At 36.1% G+C, this 17,848-nt stretch overlaps 1 protein-coding gene across 1 annotated transcript; it reads right to left on the reverse strand.

Moving 5' to 3' along the window:
• Positions 1-5: 5 nt before the first annotated feature.
• CCDC152 (coiled-coil domain containing 152) lies at positions 6-12,936 on the reverse strand. The gene is made up of 8 exons (XM_041424618.1): positions 12,850-12,936; positions 11,674-11,779; positions 5,267-5,335; positions 4,146-4,210; positions 2,574-2,676; positions 1,754-1,881; positions 725-811; positions 6-148 (listed from the first exon to the last, which is right to left on the reverse strand). The coding sequence occupies exons 1-8, from the start codon at positions 12,934-12,936 to the stop codon at positions 26-28; spliced, it is 768 nt and encodes a 255-aa protein (XP_041280552.1). The 3' UTR covers positions 6-25.
• Between the last annotated feature and the right edge of the window lie 4,912 nt (positions 12,937-17,848).

Below are 17,848 nucleotides of genomic sequence, written 5' to 3' on the forward strand. Positions count from 1 at the left end.
ACTGAAATACTTTAAGTCATTTAAGTCAGAATCTCCTCCGTTTGAAGGGCAGGTCTTGGCCTTTATTAAGACGTTGCTCCAAGTCTCTTATCGTGTTTCGGAGGATTTCAATTTCCTTGTTTTTCTCTTCCTGGAGATGCTGCAGCTTCTGTAAAAGTGCAGGCAAAAGCTTCATTCTTAAACATCACATAAAATTATGTAACAATACATTTTACTACTGCAAGTAAGATATATTCTAATAAGAATATTTTCCTTGGTATTTTGTTTCACAAAATTACAAAAACTATTTCCCCAGAATCCTGGTTTTCTGCCATCCCAAAGTCTTAAGCCGAAAAAAAAAAAAAAAACCAAAAAACAAAAAAAAAAACCCCAAAAAAACCACCAAACCAAAAAAAACCCCAAAAACATACGCAGAGTATTATATCAGTGTCAGTGATGTCAGTTCTAGTTTAATTTTCCAGGTTAACAATTCTGTAGTAACACCTCACATGTTGCTTTTTATTGTTGCTTACCCACAGTACTATCAGTATGTCAGGAGCCATGACAGTTGGAGTTCATCTTAAAAGCCTTTTCTACCTTAAATTATTCTATGATTCTATGAATTGAATTGTGTAGAGGTGGGAGGGGTGTGTGGGAGAGAACACATGGAGAGAAACCCCCGAGAACTCCTGCTTCAAACACCCTGAAACAGTATCTGTGTGCTACACACTATGAAAGCACCTACCCTTCGATAGATACTTTGTGGTAAGACTGAAGCCTCTGAAAAGGACTTGGTGGTTTTATCCTGAGCTCTTGCCAATTTAGCATTGAACTGAAAGAATCAGGCAAAGACAAAACGGTGATAATGAACGGGGGTTGGAAAAAGATGTATTAAATATATCAAGTGTAATTTTCACTTTTTATTGGTTGCATTTTTTTTACCTGAGGGCAGTAGCAGTAAGCCTTTCTACTAAGTCTAGAAAAACAAGGCTACTTATGTTTATTTTAAAAAGAATGCAGTTACAAGCTGTATTTCTTTAAAAAAAATTTTTAAAAAGCCCCAAAGTTTTGCAAAAGTACTACAAATATGATTAACTAAAACCATGTAGGTAAAAAAGATGCTTCTGAAAAAAGGAATAAAATTGAAGGCTTCTCAGCCACATATCTACAGGAGGAGAAAATACAGAAGATACTAGAATCCTTCAGAACCATCATTCTTCTCTTATGTTCCAAGGATAAGTCAGCCTGAACACTTCCATATCTTATTTCTGTTTTGATGTGTGAAAGGTTTGAAGTATTTCCTTAATTCCTTCTGTAATGGGAGTGTTTTAAAACATGAGCAATGAAATACATGCTGAATGCTCTGTCTCAAATCTCTGCAGGATTAGAAATTTTTATTGGAATTTTTATTTAAAAATATGTATATTCTCACCATTCAGAAATTTTAAAAAAAGAAAGTTAAGCAGAAAACATTGATGAATTTTTTTAATAGCTCAAGATCAAAAACTGTTTCTAAGTAATTTAATTTGGAACAAAAGACAGCAACCTTCAGTCTCCCTATACAGTAGGTGGAACTTGACTCCTGAGCAGGAGCCAGTTACCATTGTGGAAGGGAGCACCTGCCACTGATCCTCATAAAGACAATAAATAATTAAGTTTTCTAGATTTCATCGTATTACTTTGTTATGTACTAATTAATATTTTTTCACTACAAAGTCTCTTTGAAATTTACCCAATGCCCAGTTCATCTTTAAGTCAGCTTTGTAATGCATACCTCTATCTGCAGTTTAATTATTTCATTCTGCTTCTCTTCATTTTGAATTTTCAGCTGTCTAGTTAGCTCTAATATTTCCAGTTCTTTTTTCTCTCTCTCTTCTCTGTACTCCATTTCTTTTACTTCAACTAGCAACACAGTAACACCAAAATTATGATTATAATAGATGAAATTATATAGATGAAAAATTAACATCATTTTCTAAATATTAAAACTCTCTTGAACATCAGGCCAACATTTCACTGGAAAACAAGCAAAAACCATACTGAAACTATATCAAAACCACACTGTCCTTTTAAAAAGACACCAGTAAGATGGTGTCTTTTTAAAAAAGGCACATAATTTACAAAAACTTTCCTTGTTTTCACCTATATGGATGACAAAAAAATCCTACTTTTTAAGGCTCTAATGGAGCAAATGAACATAGAAATCAGTTTTTTCCTCATTGAAGTATTACTTATTTGTGAAAATAATGTTCTGCTCTCCTGAACACAGATAGAAGATTTGAACAGCAATGTAGCTTACAGTTCAAAGCAAGGTTCCAGTTGATACATAACTGAAAATTCCATTCCTTCTGATTTTTATGCCACATTCCCAGCATTTGTTCTACCTATCTGGGAATTTCTGCTCATCCTGTGTTGCTGTACTATTGCTTCATTACCACTCTCTGCTTCCTTCAGCAAAGATAAATTTCCATTAAACACTGCCCACTTCTAGTGTTCACATGTTTCCACTAAGAAATGGAACTCGTATTTATCCTAGACAAAACGTAGCACCTACAGGTGACATTGCTAAAGCATTCAGTCTTCAGAGAACTTACATTTTTTCCTTGTATCACAATTCAACTGTGTTATTTCTAATTTGTGGTCTTCCTCTTTGTTTTTAATTTCTGTCATGAGTTTCTCAATTTGATCTTTGTACTCCTGTAAATGTAAAATGTTTTATAAAGATCTTGCAGTTTCTGTGCTCTTAGCCTTTTGCAAAGCACAACCATCATGTAAAAATATACAGTACTCTATAATTCATTATCCTCAATCTTGTAAATTTAAATGCCCACTTACTTCTTTCACAGTCTGGCTGAAGTCCACAGATGAAAAAATAATGCAGATTTCATTGTATTACAACTATCTGTTAATGTAAAATTACAAACTGTACTTCTTAGGAGAACAGGCAAATGGAGAGGTAATAGTCCTTTCCTGAGAAAAGGATCTGACACAATGATGCATTTAGTTAAGGGACTACAGTTTCACCTTTGTGGATTTTTGACTGAAGGATTGCATGATTCAAGGGAGAATTTTGTTAGTATTGCTTATACAAAGGATTCCACAACTTCTTGCTGGCAGCAGTAGACACATCAGTGATACCAGCAGCAGTAATGCTGCTGGCACTGATGTTCAAAGTTTGAAGATGCCAGTTACAAATTTACTCCAATAACGACTCCAGAATTTTCAAGGAATTGTCTGTAGCTGCCACTGTCGAGGTGCTGACTCCAAAGCTCTCGTTGCAGCCTTCTGACAAGACGGCCACTCACCAGAGCAATGCCTGGGCGCTCACCGCGGCAGTCACTGACTGGGGATCAGTACGTGGGGACACAGTCAGGCGCCTTCAGACTGACTCTAGGAGGTCCTACTGTACTCACACATGTATAATGAGGGAATAATAATTTATCACATCCTTCACAAGACATTACTCATTTTTTACTCAAAGAGTCAAGATAATAGCTCTACTGGTACTAATATTTAAGTTTAACTAATAGCACAAACACAGGCAAAGGATATAATCAGTGAGATTCCTGATCCTAAATAGAAAACAGATCTGCACTCTCCACACAGAGAATTATGAAAACAGAGAACTATGACTAGTGCTGCTGGTTTACCTCCTTTGCAAAAATGAGTGCCATAGATACAAAGTACAGATATCATATAAGGAATTTATTATGAGGTACAGATAAGAAATAGAGACCTATTATCTTTGTAGTATTTATTCTTGAATAAACAGGACAAAATTCAGACCACTCCTGTATCTCTGGCAGCACAACCAGACATCTTCAGTGTGAAAACCCTATTTCCACATGAAAAATTATTTTAGTGCAAGGGATTAGAATAATGAAGGTGAAGTTGAATTTAAAGCTAAACACAGCTAAAAAAACCCCAAGTGCATCTTAGATTGAGCCAAAGTTCTCAGCATCAATGAGTTTTAACCTCCTAGTTCTTCTAACACCTTCTCACATGGATACTGTCATGAGAACAACCCTTCTCTTTTTACACATGAAAAACATTAACAGAAGAGCACCAATAAAAGTATCAATATCAAATCCTAAACAAAAAGACATACAGCATAATAGAGATGCAGTATTATTCCTTTACCTAAAGAATGATAATTTGTGACATACCTCTTCACAAGTCTTTAATTTATCTTCCAAGATGTGAATGGTTCCCTTCAGTCTATCATTTTCATCTACATAAACAAAAACTATATGATACACTAAAAAGTACATTTTGACAATTTTTTTAGCATGAAAGAGGAATAAGGAAATTACTTGCATTTTTTGACTTGGCTGAACTTTGAGAATTTTTTTTGTAACAGTATAATCATCATTACAGAACCACATACTGTCTGTTTCCATTTTTTTAACAAGAAAAATCATAGTTTAATTTTAATCATAATATTTACCTGGTATTACTACTTAAACTTTCTTTAGTCTTCTGATAAATGATGCATTCAAGAAAATCTAGATGCAAAGTTCTTCGACTCAGAAAATAAAAGGCTATTATAATAGCTACAACAGTTTCAAATTGGAAGATGCAAGTTCTTAAGTACCTGTTTCCCAAAAGCCAGAAAACAGTATGCAAACACAGAATTTAAAGAAAATAGGGGTTTTTTATTATTAATATCAGTTTGAGTATTAAAAACATCAATATACTTAAAATGTTAGAGATTTATTAACATACATGCAAATATGTCTTGAATGCATATAATTTATAATAATTAATTATAAAATTAACTTCATGGTGTATTGCTGAGCTTCAGTATAAAGATATATCAAATATTTTTTTTTCAAGTAAAAATTAGTACTTGTATAAATTAGTTTCAAGTATATGTAGATAACAGCAATAACATTTAATAACATTATAAACTAAGGATTAAGACACTCTGGTTTAACAAAGTGATAAAAAATGTGCATAAACACTTGAATAGTCTACAATCCAACATCTGAATGATACTTTCTCACCTTTTGTAAAATTGCCTGTGTTACACTACAATGAATTGAAAGCCCAGCTGTTGATTAAAATAACCTCCTGGAGGGAGTTACTAAGTAAACTATGGCAATAATGGCAATAGATATTTATTACTGCACAAGATTGATTTTAGATATTTTTTTTTGTTTCTCTTTGCCTGTCAGTAAATTTCTGTGTCTGAAATAAATCAGTAAATATAAATGAAAAAATTAAATGCCTGCTTCTTCGAAATTACAGTACAGCACCTATATAAAATAGCATTTTTTGCCTTTACCTTTCACGTTACACTGGTTTTCAATGGTTTGTGTTAGACCCTTTATCACATTCTGTAGAGCACTGCATTCTGAAAGAAATGAAAGATCCAGCATTTTTAATAGTGTCTTCACAAATTTACATTTTGTTTACAAAATTTTATCAAATATTTTATAATAATTTTGGTTAAATATTACTCTAAGTATTTTTACTGACTGTAGAAATTACTCAGATTATTATTAGGTGGTTACTGCTTAATTTTAGCTCTTAGTTTGATGCTTGATTAAAATCAATTTTATGAAGCAATACAAACAATTTCATAAAAGTATTATATGTTTGTTTCTAGTCAGAAATCAAATATCTTTTGTTTTCTGGGCAGTACTAGAAGTTTTCCATATCAGCCTTCCAGCAATTTGATATATTTAATGAAACTGAGACTTACTTTCCTGACAGTATTTCTTTGCCAATTTTCTTTTTAACAAGACCAAAAGAATCCACTCATTGCAATCTCTCACCCCTTTTTTACCCCTTTCTTGATGCATGTAACATTCATCTTATAGCTCAACATAAGCTTTGAGAGATTCAGAATATGTGCTATGCCTCCATTATCTCATTTTATACAACAGAATAAATGAAAATAAATAAAAATACATGCAAGCTTTTATCAGTTTATACACATACGTTGTATTTCATAATTTTATTTCTAAAGCTGTGTTTTTAATATTCAAACACCATGTGTACTTCCTGTAATATAGAATTAATTCATTAATATGACTTTTATCCCTTATGTTCATTGTAAGTTTATCAGTAGTCACAAAACTGTCAAAGACTGAGAACAGTGGAGGCTCTACAACTGAGGTTGTTTACTTTTAAAACTTCTCTTTCTCTTTCCTGAGTACCACTGCATTTCTTAAATGGCTTTTAATTTCCACAACACATAAAAGTTTGCTAAATAGCAGTTACTCATCTCATCAAACTAAAGCCTTTTTGAAAACTGTCTATCATATCACTAAAGATTACATTACAAATAATGGAGTGAGGAAGATGAACTAAGATCCCGGCTAACAGGTTCAGTTTTCTGCTCAGTCTTTTTGACTGTCAGCCTGATCTTCCATCAAGTCTGCTTTTCATGCAGCCGAGTACGTTAGCCAGATACCTTTTCCCGTTCCGTGCTTCCAAAAACAACAGCAGAGGGAGCACGAGCAGCACAGAAACATTGCCTGCCGTCAGTTCCTGTCCAGATCAAAAGCAACTGTGGAAAAATCCTATTGAAAGTCGGAATGACGGGATCAGCATGCCCGTACCAACTAGTTCTATTACAAATTTCCTCCGATTTGAAAATGTATGGAAAATAACTCAGCTGCTTGTAATTCTTGTACAATTTGGAAAGACATCTGAGTCAACACTAGAGCACCAGCTAGTCTTTAAAAAGAATCACAACTGTTTAAGTGTAAGCCACTCTTTTGTACAGTCCCAAGACTGTACTTAAACTTGCGACTGGAAAAAAATTCCTGGGAACCCACAAGTTTTGCTTGCCTACATTAAGGAAAAGAAGCAGAATTTTTCTTAATGTTTGCAGCCTTGTGGATCACTGTCACAGCATCTGCTATGGATCCTGTGTAGCTCATTCCCTGTAAGGTATAGCACCAACATGCAGAAAGACAACAGCATAAGTGTTCATCTGCATTTATAATTGATTATTTTATAGGGCAATTATATCAACCACTTTTTCCTTTAACACCATAGAAATGCTAAATAAACAAACACACAACCCTGAAGATGCTAAGTAGAACCTTCTTAAGTGTTTCACAGACAAAAATGTGATTGCTTTGTTTTAGCAAACTACATTAGAATTTTATTTAGAACTGTAGCATCACAAGAATCTATTTAGCCACCACAGAAAAGGTTTAGGAGTAGAAAACAAAGATGTCAGACTTGTCCCTGTCTAAAATGGATTTGCAATGATGTACACAAAACAAAAATTGGTTTTTTGAATCTCATCTTTGTTTAGCAAAGAACATACCAAGAGAAAATGAAGTTAATTTATGACCTTTCAGACAGCGTATACACAGGCCAAGCTGCTTTTCTTTTTCCACCTTATCTTGGATATAAGTCTTTCACTGTCCTCTCCCTTGATTTTTAGAGGTTTTCTTTCTTTGTCTGTTTTTTTTTTTGTTTTGTTTTTTTTTTTGTTGTTTGTTTGTTTTTGTTTTGTTGTTTGTTTGGGTTTTTTGTTTGTTTGTTTGTTTTGTTTTGTTTTGTTTTGTTTTTTTCAGAATTTCCAATCTTCTTTTACCATAAACAGTTCTAGGAAAGATTTTTGACAAGGATGTCAAGGACTCCTCAGGTTCTCACTTGTTGGAGATTTCTTGGGGTGTGAAATACTATTTTTGTTGTTGCTGTTGTTTCTTAAAACTTGTTGTTGTTTCTTAAAACAAAGTGTTCTTCAGCCAGGATAAAATTCCACTTCCTCATCCCACTACCACTAGTAGCCACAAATGCTTCAGGGTAGGTGGAACAACAGCCTATCCTTACACAGCATCTTTCTTCCTGCTCCTCTGCTGTAAGCAACTTCTGTCGCCTTTGGACCAGCTCTTCGAAAGATACTTCAGGAGCTGTGGCTGAGCTGGGTTCTGGGAAACAGCTTGGGACATAAGGCTAGGAGAAATATTTTTTCCAAGCCATAATTGGCAATATCATTCTATAAAAGCCATTTTCATGACTACAGTCTGTTCAGATAACTATTGCCAGAGTAAAGACTGAAAGTATCAATGCTGCATTTGGTCCCTGGCGCCTCTCCAGTGCTGCAGAGGACCCCTTTATAACCCCATAAATATTAAAGGTGATTTGGGGATCTCTTTTCATCCCACAGTGCTTTGCCCTTTCAAAAGGTTTTATAAAGAATTTAACTACTAGATGCAAAAGTTTTAGTACTCTGACTCTGAATACCACATATTCAGAGTCTGAATACTGAATTATACTCTGAATACTCTGAATACCACACATTCTATTACCTCTTTTGAAGGGTCAGTGTGGAAGGTCAATTTAATAAAAGTGCAAAGACCATTTCTATCAATTGCAAAAAGAAAAAAAAAAAGGTTTAGAAATGTTATAGACTTACTAATTTATAATCCCTACTTCAGCTTTTCACATCCTTTTGAAATACTCCTAATGTCACTACCACTATTCACAGCCTCTGCTCACCTCCAGTAACATGTTAACTGTTTACCTGAAGGTTCCTGTGACAGTCTCTGCCCAGTTTATGTCAATTTTCTGTCCAAGCCATTTGTTTTGAAACTCTGCTTTCTGAGCACCTAGCAATGAATACAGTTCAAAACCATAAACTTACAAGCATTTCATGCCCTGATGTTTGAAGGGTTTGCCTTATTGGTAAGCGCATTAATCTAATAGTTTACCTTACTAGTAAGTACAGAATCACAGAACCACAGAAAGGGCCCTTACTAGGTGATCTGGCCCAACCTCTCTGCTCAGGCAGGGCCATCCCACAGCACACGGCACAGGATTGCACCCAGATGCCTCTTGAATAGCTCCAATTGGAGAGACTCCACAACCTTTCTGAGCTTAACCTAACAGAGCAGCCATGATAATTGTCTTAATTTCTAAATACATTCTATCCCTTTGGCCTCTTACTCGTATTTTACTTCATTATCATCAAACAGCTTTCAGAAGCACCTCTTGAATGTCTTACATTGTTCCAAGTTCCTGCTTTTCACTTGTTTTTGTCAATGTTATTAATACCTCTGCAATTACTCTTACTCATTGACCAGGATCTTTGTCTTACAGCAATTCTGCCTCCTGTCTATATCTGCACTATCCCTATTACTTCAATATTGTTGAGGTTTGTTTTTTCCTGACCATCCCTGTTGCTGAAACATTAGTTCATATTTCAGGCTGATTGCTCTGGCATTTTTACTTGGACTTCTGCCACCCACACTTCTTTTTTTTTCATCCGGTGTTTTGAAAGAAGCTCCAGAGGCTGTTCTTTTCAGTTATACCAGTGTAACTATCTCACCAAATAATTTCTCTCTTATCTCATGAAAGTGAGGCAATACTGTTTACAAAGCTCAGATCTCTTTTCTGACTTTGATCTGTTTTCAGTCCATCCCTCTTGTTGCAGTCATCCCAGCAGCTTTGGTTTCCTGAGTTGTCTCTTTCACTTTCTCTGCTACTTTTTATATCATAGGTTCTACAGTAAGAATTATTTCTTCTTTTTGTCCACCTTTCCTTTTTTACAAACTGTTTTGTATAAACCCACTCCTTTCTGCTTTCATCAATAAAGAAGCCTCTTCTGTTTCTGAGTGACTGTCCTGCACTGTCTGACTTTTGTGCTTAATAGAAAAACAAGTGTTTCTGACTCAAACCAATGTTCCATCCAGCTCACGATGCCACTTCACAATACACACTACGAGATAATTCAGGAAAGATTAAAAAAAGCTAGATAAAAGCTATCATTAGTACATCCTCTCAACTTCCTAAACACAGAATGAAGGGGGACAATGAGAGATACTATCTTTGTGTTTAAAAAGTTTGTTGTTTCCATTATTTTTTCCATTATTTTTTGATTAATGTATATTTCTGTTATGCAGAGGCTTCTGTGGAACTGATTTAACTTTATTTTGTAATGTGTGGAAAAGTTTCTCCTTTTGTTAGCTTTAAATCAATATACATGTTTTATTTCCATCTAGTTTTTTTATTACATTAGAAAATGAATATTCTATTCTGTAATCAGTGTCTCTGTGACATTCAGAATTTTACAGCTATGATTCATATCAGCTCTATTCTTTGTCCTGGCTGAAATATTCCCAACCAACCGAAGTCTTCCCTCAGATGTCCCAAAATTGTGACCAAACCTGTGAAAGTCCCAGGTGCATTTTCCCCCATGCACCTTCTGGTGTTTGGCTGGGCACAAGGCCGTCTTAGAAAGAATACAGATGCTGATGTTGAAAAAAAGGCTGGCAGCAGATTCAAAAATAGCCATCCCTTCTTCCCAAGGGAGCTGCTTGTAAACGGAGGCTTTTGCCCTTGGCCTATGCTGTAGTTGTGACAGCCACACACTTAGACGCTGGTCATGACCTAGGGAGTGATTTCCTGACTCGATATCAGACCTGCCTCTTCACTTGGTACTAACTAGAGATCCTTGGGCCGAGTCTGGCCTTTGTTACCATTTCTGAACTGCATTCTGACTCAGCCTCATGAGTCATTCTTATCCGTACATACTTGTTTGGTAATGTAGACTTTTGGCTGACCATGGCAGTCCTCTCTGGGCCAACCCTGCATGGGCACAGTGGGAGTGAACCTTGCATGGTTATGCCCCTACATCCATGGTGTTTGTTACAGGAGTAGTTTCTGATTCCTTGTACCTTTCTCCTTCCTGGCAATACCAAGCCTTGCCTCCTTCTCTGTTACCTGTGCTAGTTCTGCTGTTGTCTATTTTGAGATGTGTGGACCAGAACATGACATAAAAATCACAGACCTTACAGAGTCACAATGCTTATTTATCTTTTTCTTTCATCATCATACCTACCCTGTATGTATATTGCTTCTTTGTCTACTGGTATTTTAAGAGAATACAAATATTTTAAGAGAACTGTTTAGAGGACACCAAGATCTCTTTCCTGAAAAGCAGCCAACTAACATTGACCATTGCTTATACAAAATGCCTCCCATTTGTACTGCTACTGGTCTCCATCTCCCCTGTCATCTTGTACTATGAGTTTTTGGTATATCTGAAGAGATTATCATCATAAGCAAACTTCACTCACTCAATAGCTCAATTTCAACACTTAGTTCCTGATTATGCCAAATTATCCAAGTCCCAGTGAAGACTGAAATAAAACCCAACTGGCAATCTCCCTCCTGTGTGAAACTAAGTTTATTCCTACCTTGCTTCCAAATTTTTAGCAGGCTGACTTCCCAGAGATGAAAGTCCTACAAAAGATGCCCCTTTCAGCTACTTTACAAACTACAGAAGAATAAGCAACCACAAATCTGTGCTAAGCATTAGATATTGTTTCTCATTTCAAATACTCATCTGAAAACAGTTCTAGAATAAAACTAATCTCAATTTTATAGTTTTCCCTGTAATTCCTCCTTTGTTTCACAACTCTTTAATTATGATCATTAATAATTATAATTAAATTATATAGCCTTATCATTTCCACCTACAAATGGTAAATGACGTTTTATTAGCATCCACTGAACAGTCTGAATCCTCATAAAATTAATATGAATATTAATATTTACTATGAGATGGATTTCATTACATTATTCAAGGTTAGGCATTACTGCTTTTCACACAGTATCTTAGATCCTTGCTATGTTATTTTTTATGGCTGAAAATAATGGAAACATCTCTCAGAACTTCTTGAATACATGCAAAAATCATACCTCTCTAATAAAATAACTCACCCTCTTTTACTGATTCCTCCTTTGATTGGCTTAATGTTAGTAATCTGTTACATTTTTCCAGCTGATGAATCAGTAGGTTATTTGCATCATTAATTTCTGATATTTTCTAGAAAATTGGAGAAGGACTAATGTTATATTAACATGTTTAAACTTTTGACTTTTAAGTGAATAAAAATTTAACAATTCAACAATACTGCAGTCCAAGCCTGTAATATTTTCCCATTCAGTATATTTCTTTACAGTGAAGAATGATACTAGACTTGAGATCCTTTGCTGTTCCAAGTTTACCCTGCAGAACTAAGAATGCTGACTTACATCATGAGTTATAAACTATTTTCCTCTCAGTCTTGTAGCCCAGAGTCTGGATCAATCCACTTCAAGGTTCTTTCTACTGCTTTGCATATGAGGCTGTCAACACTTTTGCAGAGCAACAACTTGAACAGTATGTGGGAATAGGAACTGGTATACAAGTTATGCTACACTGGTATAATAAGAAATGCTAAATTTATTTCAGATGCTCCTTTTATACTACCTCTAGTATGGATTTGCAGACCAGGAAATCAGCAGAAAGCTGATCAACATCAGTCTAAAAAGAAACAGTACTGATTTTCCTCAGAGGGTCAATTTTTAAAGAAATTACATACACATAAGAGAAAGGAAGCTCAATGCATGTGAAATGTAGGAATTCATGCTCCTGATAAGGCAATGACATTTTTCTAGAACAAGGAACAACTTCTGAAAGGATACCCCAGCACTAGACCACCTGGTCTACTGAGAGGTGTCCCTTCCTACAGCAGAGAGGGGGATTGGCACTAGGTGGTCTGTAAGGTCCCTTCCAGCCCACACGATTCTGTGATTCTGTGAAAGCAGTGTAACGCAGTTTATCTTCAACACCATCTTCCACAGTCTTCCTGAGAAAGCCAATTTGGCCTCTGGATGATTAAAATTGTAGCACGGAAACAAAGGCTTGTCAGATTTCACTCAGAATCCACTCCTGTGTCTCCAGGATACAGACAATACAAACACCTTTCCAATTGAAGTTGGTATTACAAGGCATAACACTAAGCTGATACAACTTAAAGAGCTGATACAGCTTAACATTTTCAAAAATATTTTGAAAATATCACACAATAATTATAGATGGCAGTCTCAACATTTTTTACGTTCTTCACTTACCTTTTCTATCTCTGAGAAGTCGTACAAAAGTTTATCAAGGTTCACTACACTGGTTTTCTTCATAGTTTCTTCATCACTGTGATTCATTTATTTCTGGACCGTATAATCAAATGATCACTAGATATATGTAAAAAATAGATCTATAAATTAATATATTTATCATTCACACCACATAAACTGTTAGGCAAAAATGTAAGAAGAACAAAGAAGATTCTTTTTAAAATTCAAACTATTTTTGCATTGAAGCTAAACTTTAGCCTATTTAAAATCTTGCATTTCTGGGAAATACAATGAATGTTAGAAAGCCCAAACAATACCTGCCAAACTGATATATTGTGGTTGAATTTGGAAAGTTTGCTGCAATTAAAAAGTTAACCTGGATTCACTTCTGTAGACAGAATAATGCACCAGGCACATATTAATTCAGCATCTTTTACCTGTGTGGATGCTCTAATACTTGGCTACTCAGGTTTAAAGGTACTTACATGCTTTCTTATAAACAACAAGTGTTAAATCAGTGCAACACATAAACCTTGCTGCAGAATAAAAAGACAGTATTTTGAAAGGCATCTACATAGTTTCAGATTTTAACATAACCCTTATTTTTATAAATTCTACTTACAAAATCTTCAACATATATTTGCAAGATGGATCTGAAATACACAACATGAATGCTTCTAAAAATATTCAAACTATTTCTCAACATCAGGCTCCATGAGACAAAAATTCCAATACCTGCTAGTAAACCATGTGGTCCAAACAAAATTACCACTTCTATGTGGAAATGTATGAACAGCCTTTTTACAAATAATAAAAAAAAATTGCAATCAGGGAGATGAACCACAAGTTAAAATATGTTCACTACCCAGAAACTGGATGAGTTTCCAGACAGAAATAGTTGCAGTACAGTTAGGCAGAAATAGGTAAATGCACAACACTAAGCAGAAACCAAAATTACATAACTGAGTAATTTTCTCACTCATTCAATATCTACAAGCTTTTGTGTGTATGTAACTTCTTGAACAAAGCAGTAAGATACTGGTTCTGTGTGTTTAATATTTTTTCCTTGTGCCCACTCCTTCCTCAGTGAGACTAAAACTAATTCATAAGCCAAAGCTCAGTTTTTTAAATTAACAGTTTTAAATTAACAGAATATAGTAAACTTTGAAAAAAGTAATGCTTCTTAGTTAAATTAATGTTTTTTTTTTAATTAATTAGTAATCTTAATAACTTGGAACTTACTACCATGCAATGATTTGTCAAATTGGGGTTTTAAATATGTATTCAGGACTCAAATTTTTAAAACAATTAACCATTAATATTAAACAGAATATTAATATTCTGTTAGTTGATAATCTAAATGTATGCTATGAATGTTGGTCCTTTGACTTTTCCAATCCTTATTATGGGCAGTATCTTATATTTGTCAATCATCATTTTTTTCATTATACTTTTAAAACTGTGTTCTACTCTCCACATTTAGACAGAGGATAGAATTCAGGGAGCTGCTGTGTTGAGCTGTTTTGTTTGTGTGTTTCCTTATTCTATGGCATCACTTGTTTTCTCGGAAGACAGGATGTGCTCAGCACTTGGCAACAGTACCACTGGGTACAAAACTCCTGCTGAACTGGAACAGCAAATTAAAAATGATGTTGTATTATTAATGTTGTATTTTTTTTCCAGCAGGAAAACTCATCACTGTTATTTTTGTGCATATTACTATTACACATTATGTCTTCAAAAGGCATTTTTTGTTAAACCTCCCACTCCTGTTCTGAACGATATTTATGTCACTGGGGAAAAATTAAAGATTTAAATCATGGGTTTGACTGCTGCAAAAGTGACACCTTCTTTTAATGTCTCTTTGACCCCTTGCCATCCATGCTTTCCCAGTATCACTTTTGAAACTATTGTAGGTGATGGTCCCGTTTTGAAAGATAAATTTTTGATTTTTTGCTGCACATGGCAGTGAAACATATATATATGGAGAGAGAGAGAGTGAGAGATAGACAGACAGATATTAACTGAATGTAGGAATTATTCAGTAGCAGGCACGTCAGCGCCTCCCGTGCTGCGCCGATCGCCGCCTACGCCGCTGCCCTCAGGCACCTGAGGGGAGCACGGGAAACCCCGCCCCGCCGGCGGAGCGTACCACCGCCGGCCCTGCAGGGGGAGCGCTCCCCCCTCTGCCGCTGGTGGGCTCGGCCGACTCCCCCGTGTTTACAGCCGCCCCTCAGGTGCCGTGGGGCTCCCCCCGAAAGCTTGGAAGTGTCCTCGTTAGACAGATGTTAGTGTACTTTGTGGGCCTAGGTGTTTTACAGAAACAGGCCCTATAATTGCTTTCTTGGAGCCCAAGCTGCATTCTAGTATGTGACATTTCACCCTTAAGCAGAAGAGAGTAGCCAAGCTTCATAAATGCTTGTGGTTGAACGGAACGACAAAAGTCAGGGCGTCTTCAAAAGTGTGGAGCGGTTTTACAGCATGTCAGCTCCTGACCTACTGTAAGCACATGGCAGGGGGCTAAAGGGATAAAAGGGAAGGGAAGGGAAGGGAGCTTCTGGGTCTTTGGTGGTCTTGTTCTCCCCTACAGTCCATGCCCACTTCTTGGCCTCATTCCTGCGTTTGTGCTGTGCTGGGTCGTGCTCCAGAAACTGAAACAATGTTTGTCCTGGTAAAGTGCTGCGCTGCCTCTACATGGCCCCTTCTCCAGCCCCATCTTACTCTTTGTCACACTGTGTTAGTACCAACAATCCTTAGTGATTACCAACAATTCTTGTGTGTTATTACCAGCTGTCCTTTCTTGGCTCCACAGCACTCCTGCTAATCATGTTCAAGACATAGACATTGAGACCTACACCCTTACCTTCTGAGATTATAGAGTATAAATGGACTTAATGTCCAAAATGCTAAATACTCCATAGCTTTCTCAGATAAACAGTTTTTGTCTGTAATAGAGTGGAAAGATGTTACATCTTGAATACTTTTTGGTGCTGTCCCCATGATCAGAACTGTCTGCTGTGCAAATCAGAAGCTGTGCCTGCAAACACCCAGAGAAATAACAACCTACCAGTCACGGTCACACATGCTGTTTGCAGGCAGCTGCTTTATCAGAACATCTGTGGGTTGGTTGTGTGCACTGGGACATTGCCTAGGCAAATGATAAAAATAATTTTCATGGATAGAAGGTCTGCAGCTGAGATATCAGTGAGGAAAGGACACAGTGCCAAGTGTGTCATGGACAGATATTAATAGGGAAAGAGGTACCCAGGGAACTCAGTACATGCTACTCACGTTTTCTAGCTCACTTTCCCTGCTTCAGATATCAGTTTCTACAAAACATCTTTCACAGTTTCAGTTGTCCTTGTAGATTGCACAAATTTTTCAAAAGATTTGGTACTTCTAGAATAAAAAATTTGTAATTAAAGTTAATAAAGTCTTTAATCACAGCAATTAATGTTCCTCTTAGACCTAGAAAAAAGTCCACTGTTGGTTACTAAAGAGAGAAAACCCCACCAAAATCTTGAGTAGTGAGTGTTTTACCACACAGTAAAACACAGTATATTACACAGACTGGTTTTTGTGTTGTTTAGCTGTTTTATTGTTGTATGGATTACGTTCACAGGAAGACAGGAAGTGAAGACTAAAATCCAGTTCTTATGATTACACAAAAATGTTACTCAGTATCCACATGTTGTATTTGTAATAATGCTATGCTAAATGACCTATATGTAAATATGTCATTTGACTTCTGGGAAGGTGATTACTATGAACAGACTGGGCAAAAATGCTGAAAATAAACATTGAGGGAAAAATGTGACAGATTTGATAGATTTTGGCAGAGACGATGTGACAGATTTGACAGATTTTGACACAGAAATACATGGAATGAAGTCTATAAGCCAGGGGTAGAACAATTAGCTTATAAAAGGTTTAACAGTCAGCAAATATTCTTTTGTTTTAAAATATTGCTGCTAAAATAAGCAGTTTAACACTGCATGCTTCCAAAAGATGAGATTTTTATCTGTAGTTCATTTAGAGTTCATTCTAATTTTTTTTTTGTCCTTTTATAGGGCAGTAATTTCTTGTGCAAAGCAGTTCAGGAGTCTGGTGGTCACTGAAAAAATGTTTGATATCCACTGTGTATTAGGCAGGAAATCAGCAGGTAGTTGATGATGCATACTGCAACATACAGAGAGTTTCTAACACATTTGGAAAACACTGGTGCCTTTTATTGCCATTGTGAGCATCCCTGTAGGAGAAACTGCTGCACCAAAGGCCTGTGACAAGACATTGTTTCATATTGTTTCTCCCAAACAGCACAATCTATGAACATTTAAAATCTCGTGGTTAGGCATGGGCTTGAGCAGTGTTTTAGTGATCTTCATGCCATTTTGATGGTCTTTAACGTCCTTCTCTACAACACTAGCCATCTCAAATGGATGTGTCAGATTCTGTTAAACTTTGCAAAATTCAATGCAGTTTACAAAATTATTTGTTTTGTCTTTTTCTGAAGAACACACAGAAGGAAGAGCATAGGTTTTAACCTGCTCTGGACTGCCAGATACTCATACTAGTGTTTAGCAGAGTATCACATTGACTTTAGTGTCAGACTGCAGAGCAGCTTAATAAGATGTTGCAATAAATTGTACTCTCATGTGTCTGGGGCATCAGTGTATTGTCTGATGTTATATTTTTTTTGACAAAAGGATTTGTTTTTCTGGTTTAGGAGGTGAAAGCTGTCAGAAAGGGTATTTGGTATAGAAGCACCCATTTCTGTTGCATTCTCCAAAATGTTTAAATTTGTCCAAACAATGAAAGCAGAAATATACATAAAATGCATACATATACATGTTTATTTGTATTGGGTTTGCATGGCCAAGTTTTGGTAGCAGGGGAGAAGTGGGGAGAGCTACAGGAGTGGCTTCTTTGAGATGCTGCCAGAAGCTTTCCCCATGTCTGGCAGAACCAGTGCCAGCTGATTCCAAGGCAGACTCACTGC

This window comes from Onychostruthus taczanowskii, unplaced genomic scaffold (genome assembly GCF_017590055.1).
Source record: "Onychostruthus taczanowskii isolate IOZ18803 unplaced genomic scaffold, ASM1759005v1 scaffold83, whole genome shotgun sequence".
In the NCBI taxonomy this organism is placed as follows: domain Eukaryota; kingdom Metazoa; phylum Chordata; class Aves; order Passeriformes; family Passeridae; genus Onychostruthus; species Onychostruthus taczanowskii.

Coding starts and splice junctions, on each gene's coding strand:
- CCDC152 (XM_041424618.1), bottom strand. CDS start 12,936: ATGAATCACAGTGATGAAGAAACTATGAAGAAAACCAGTGTAGTGAAC. Junction 2,677..4,145: donor AATTAAAGACTTGTGAAGAG/GTATGTCACAAA, acceptor TTACATTTACAG/GAGTACAAAGATCAAATTGA. Junction 1,882..2,573: donor TTGTGATACAAGGAAAAAAT/GTAAGTTCTCTG, acceptor CTGTGTTGCTAG/TTGAAGTAAAAGAAATGGAG.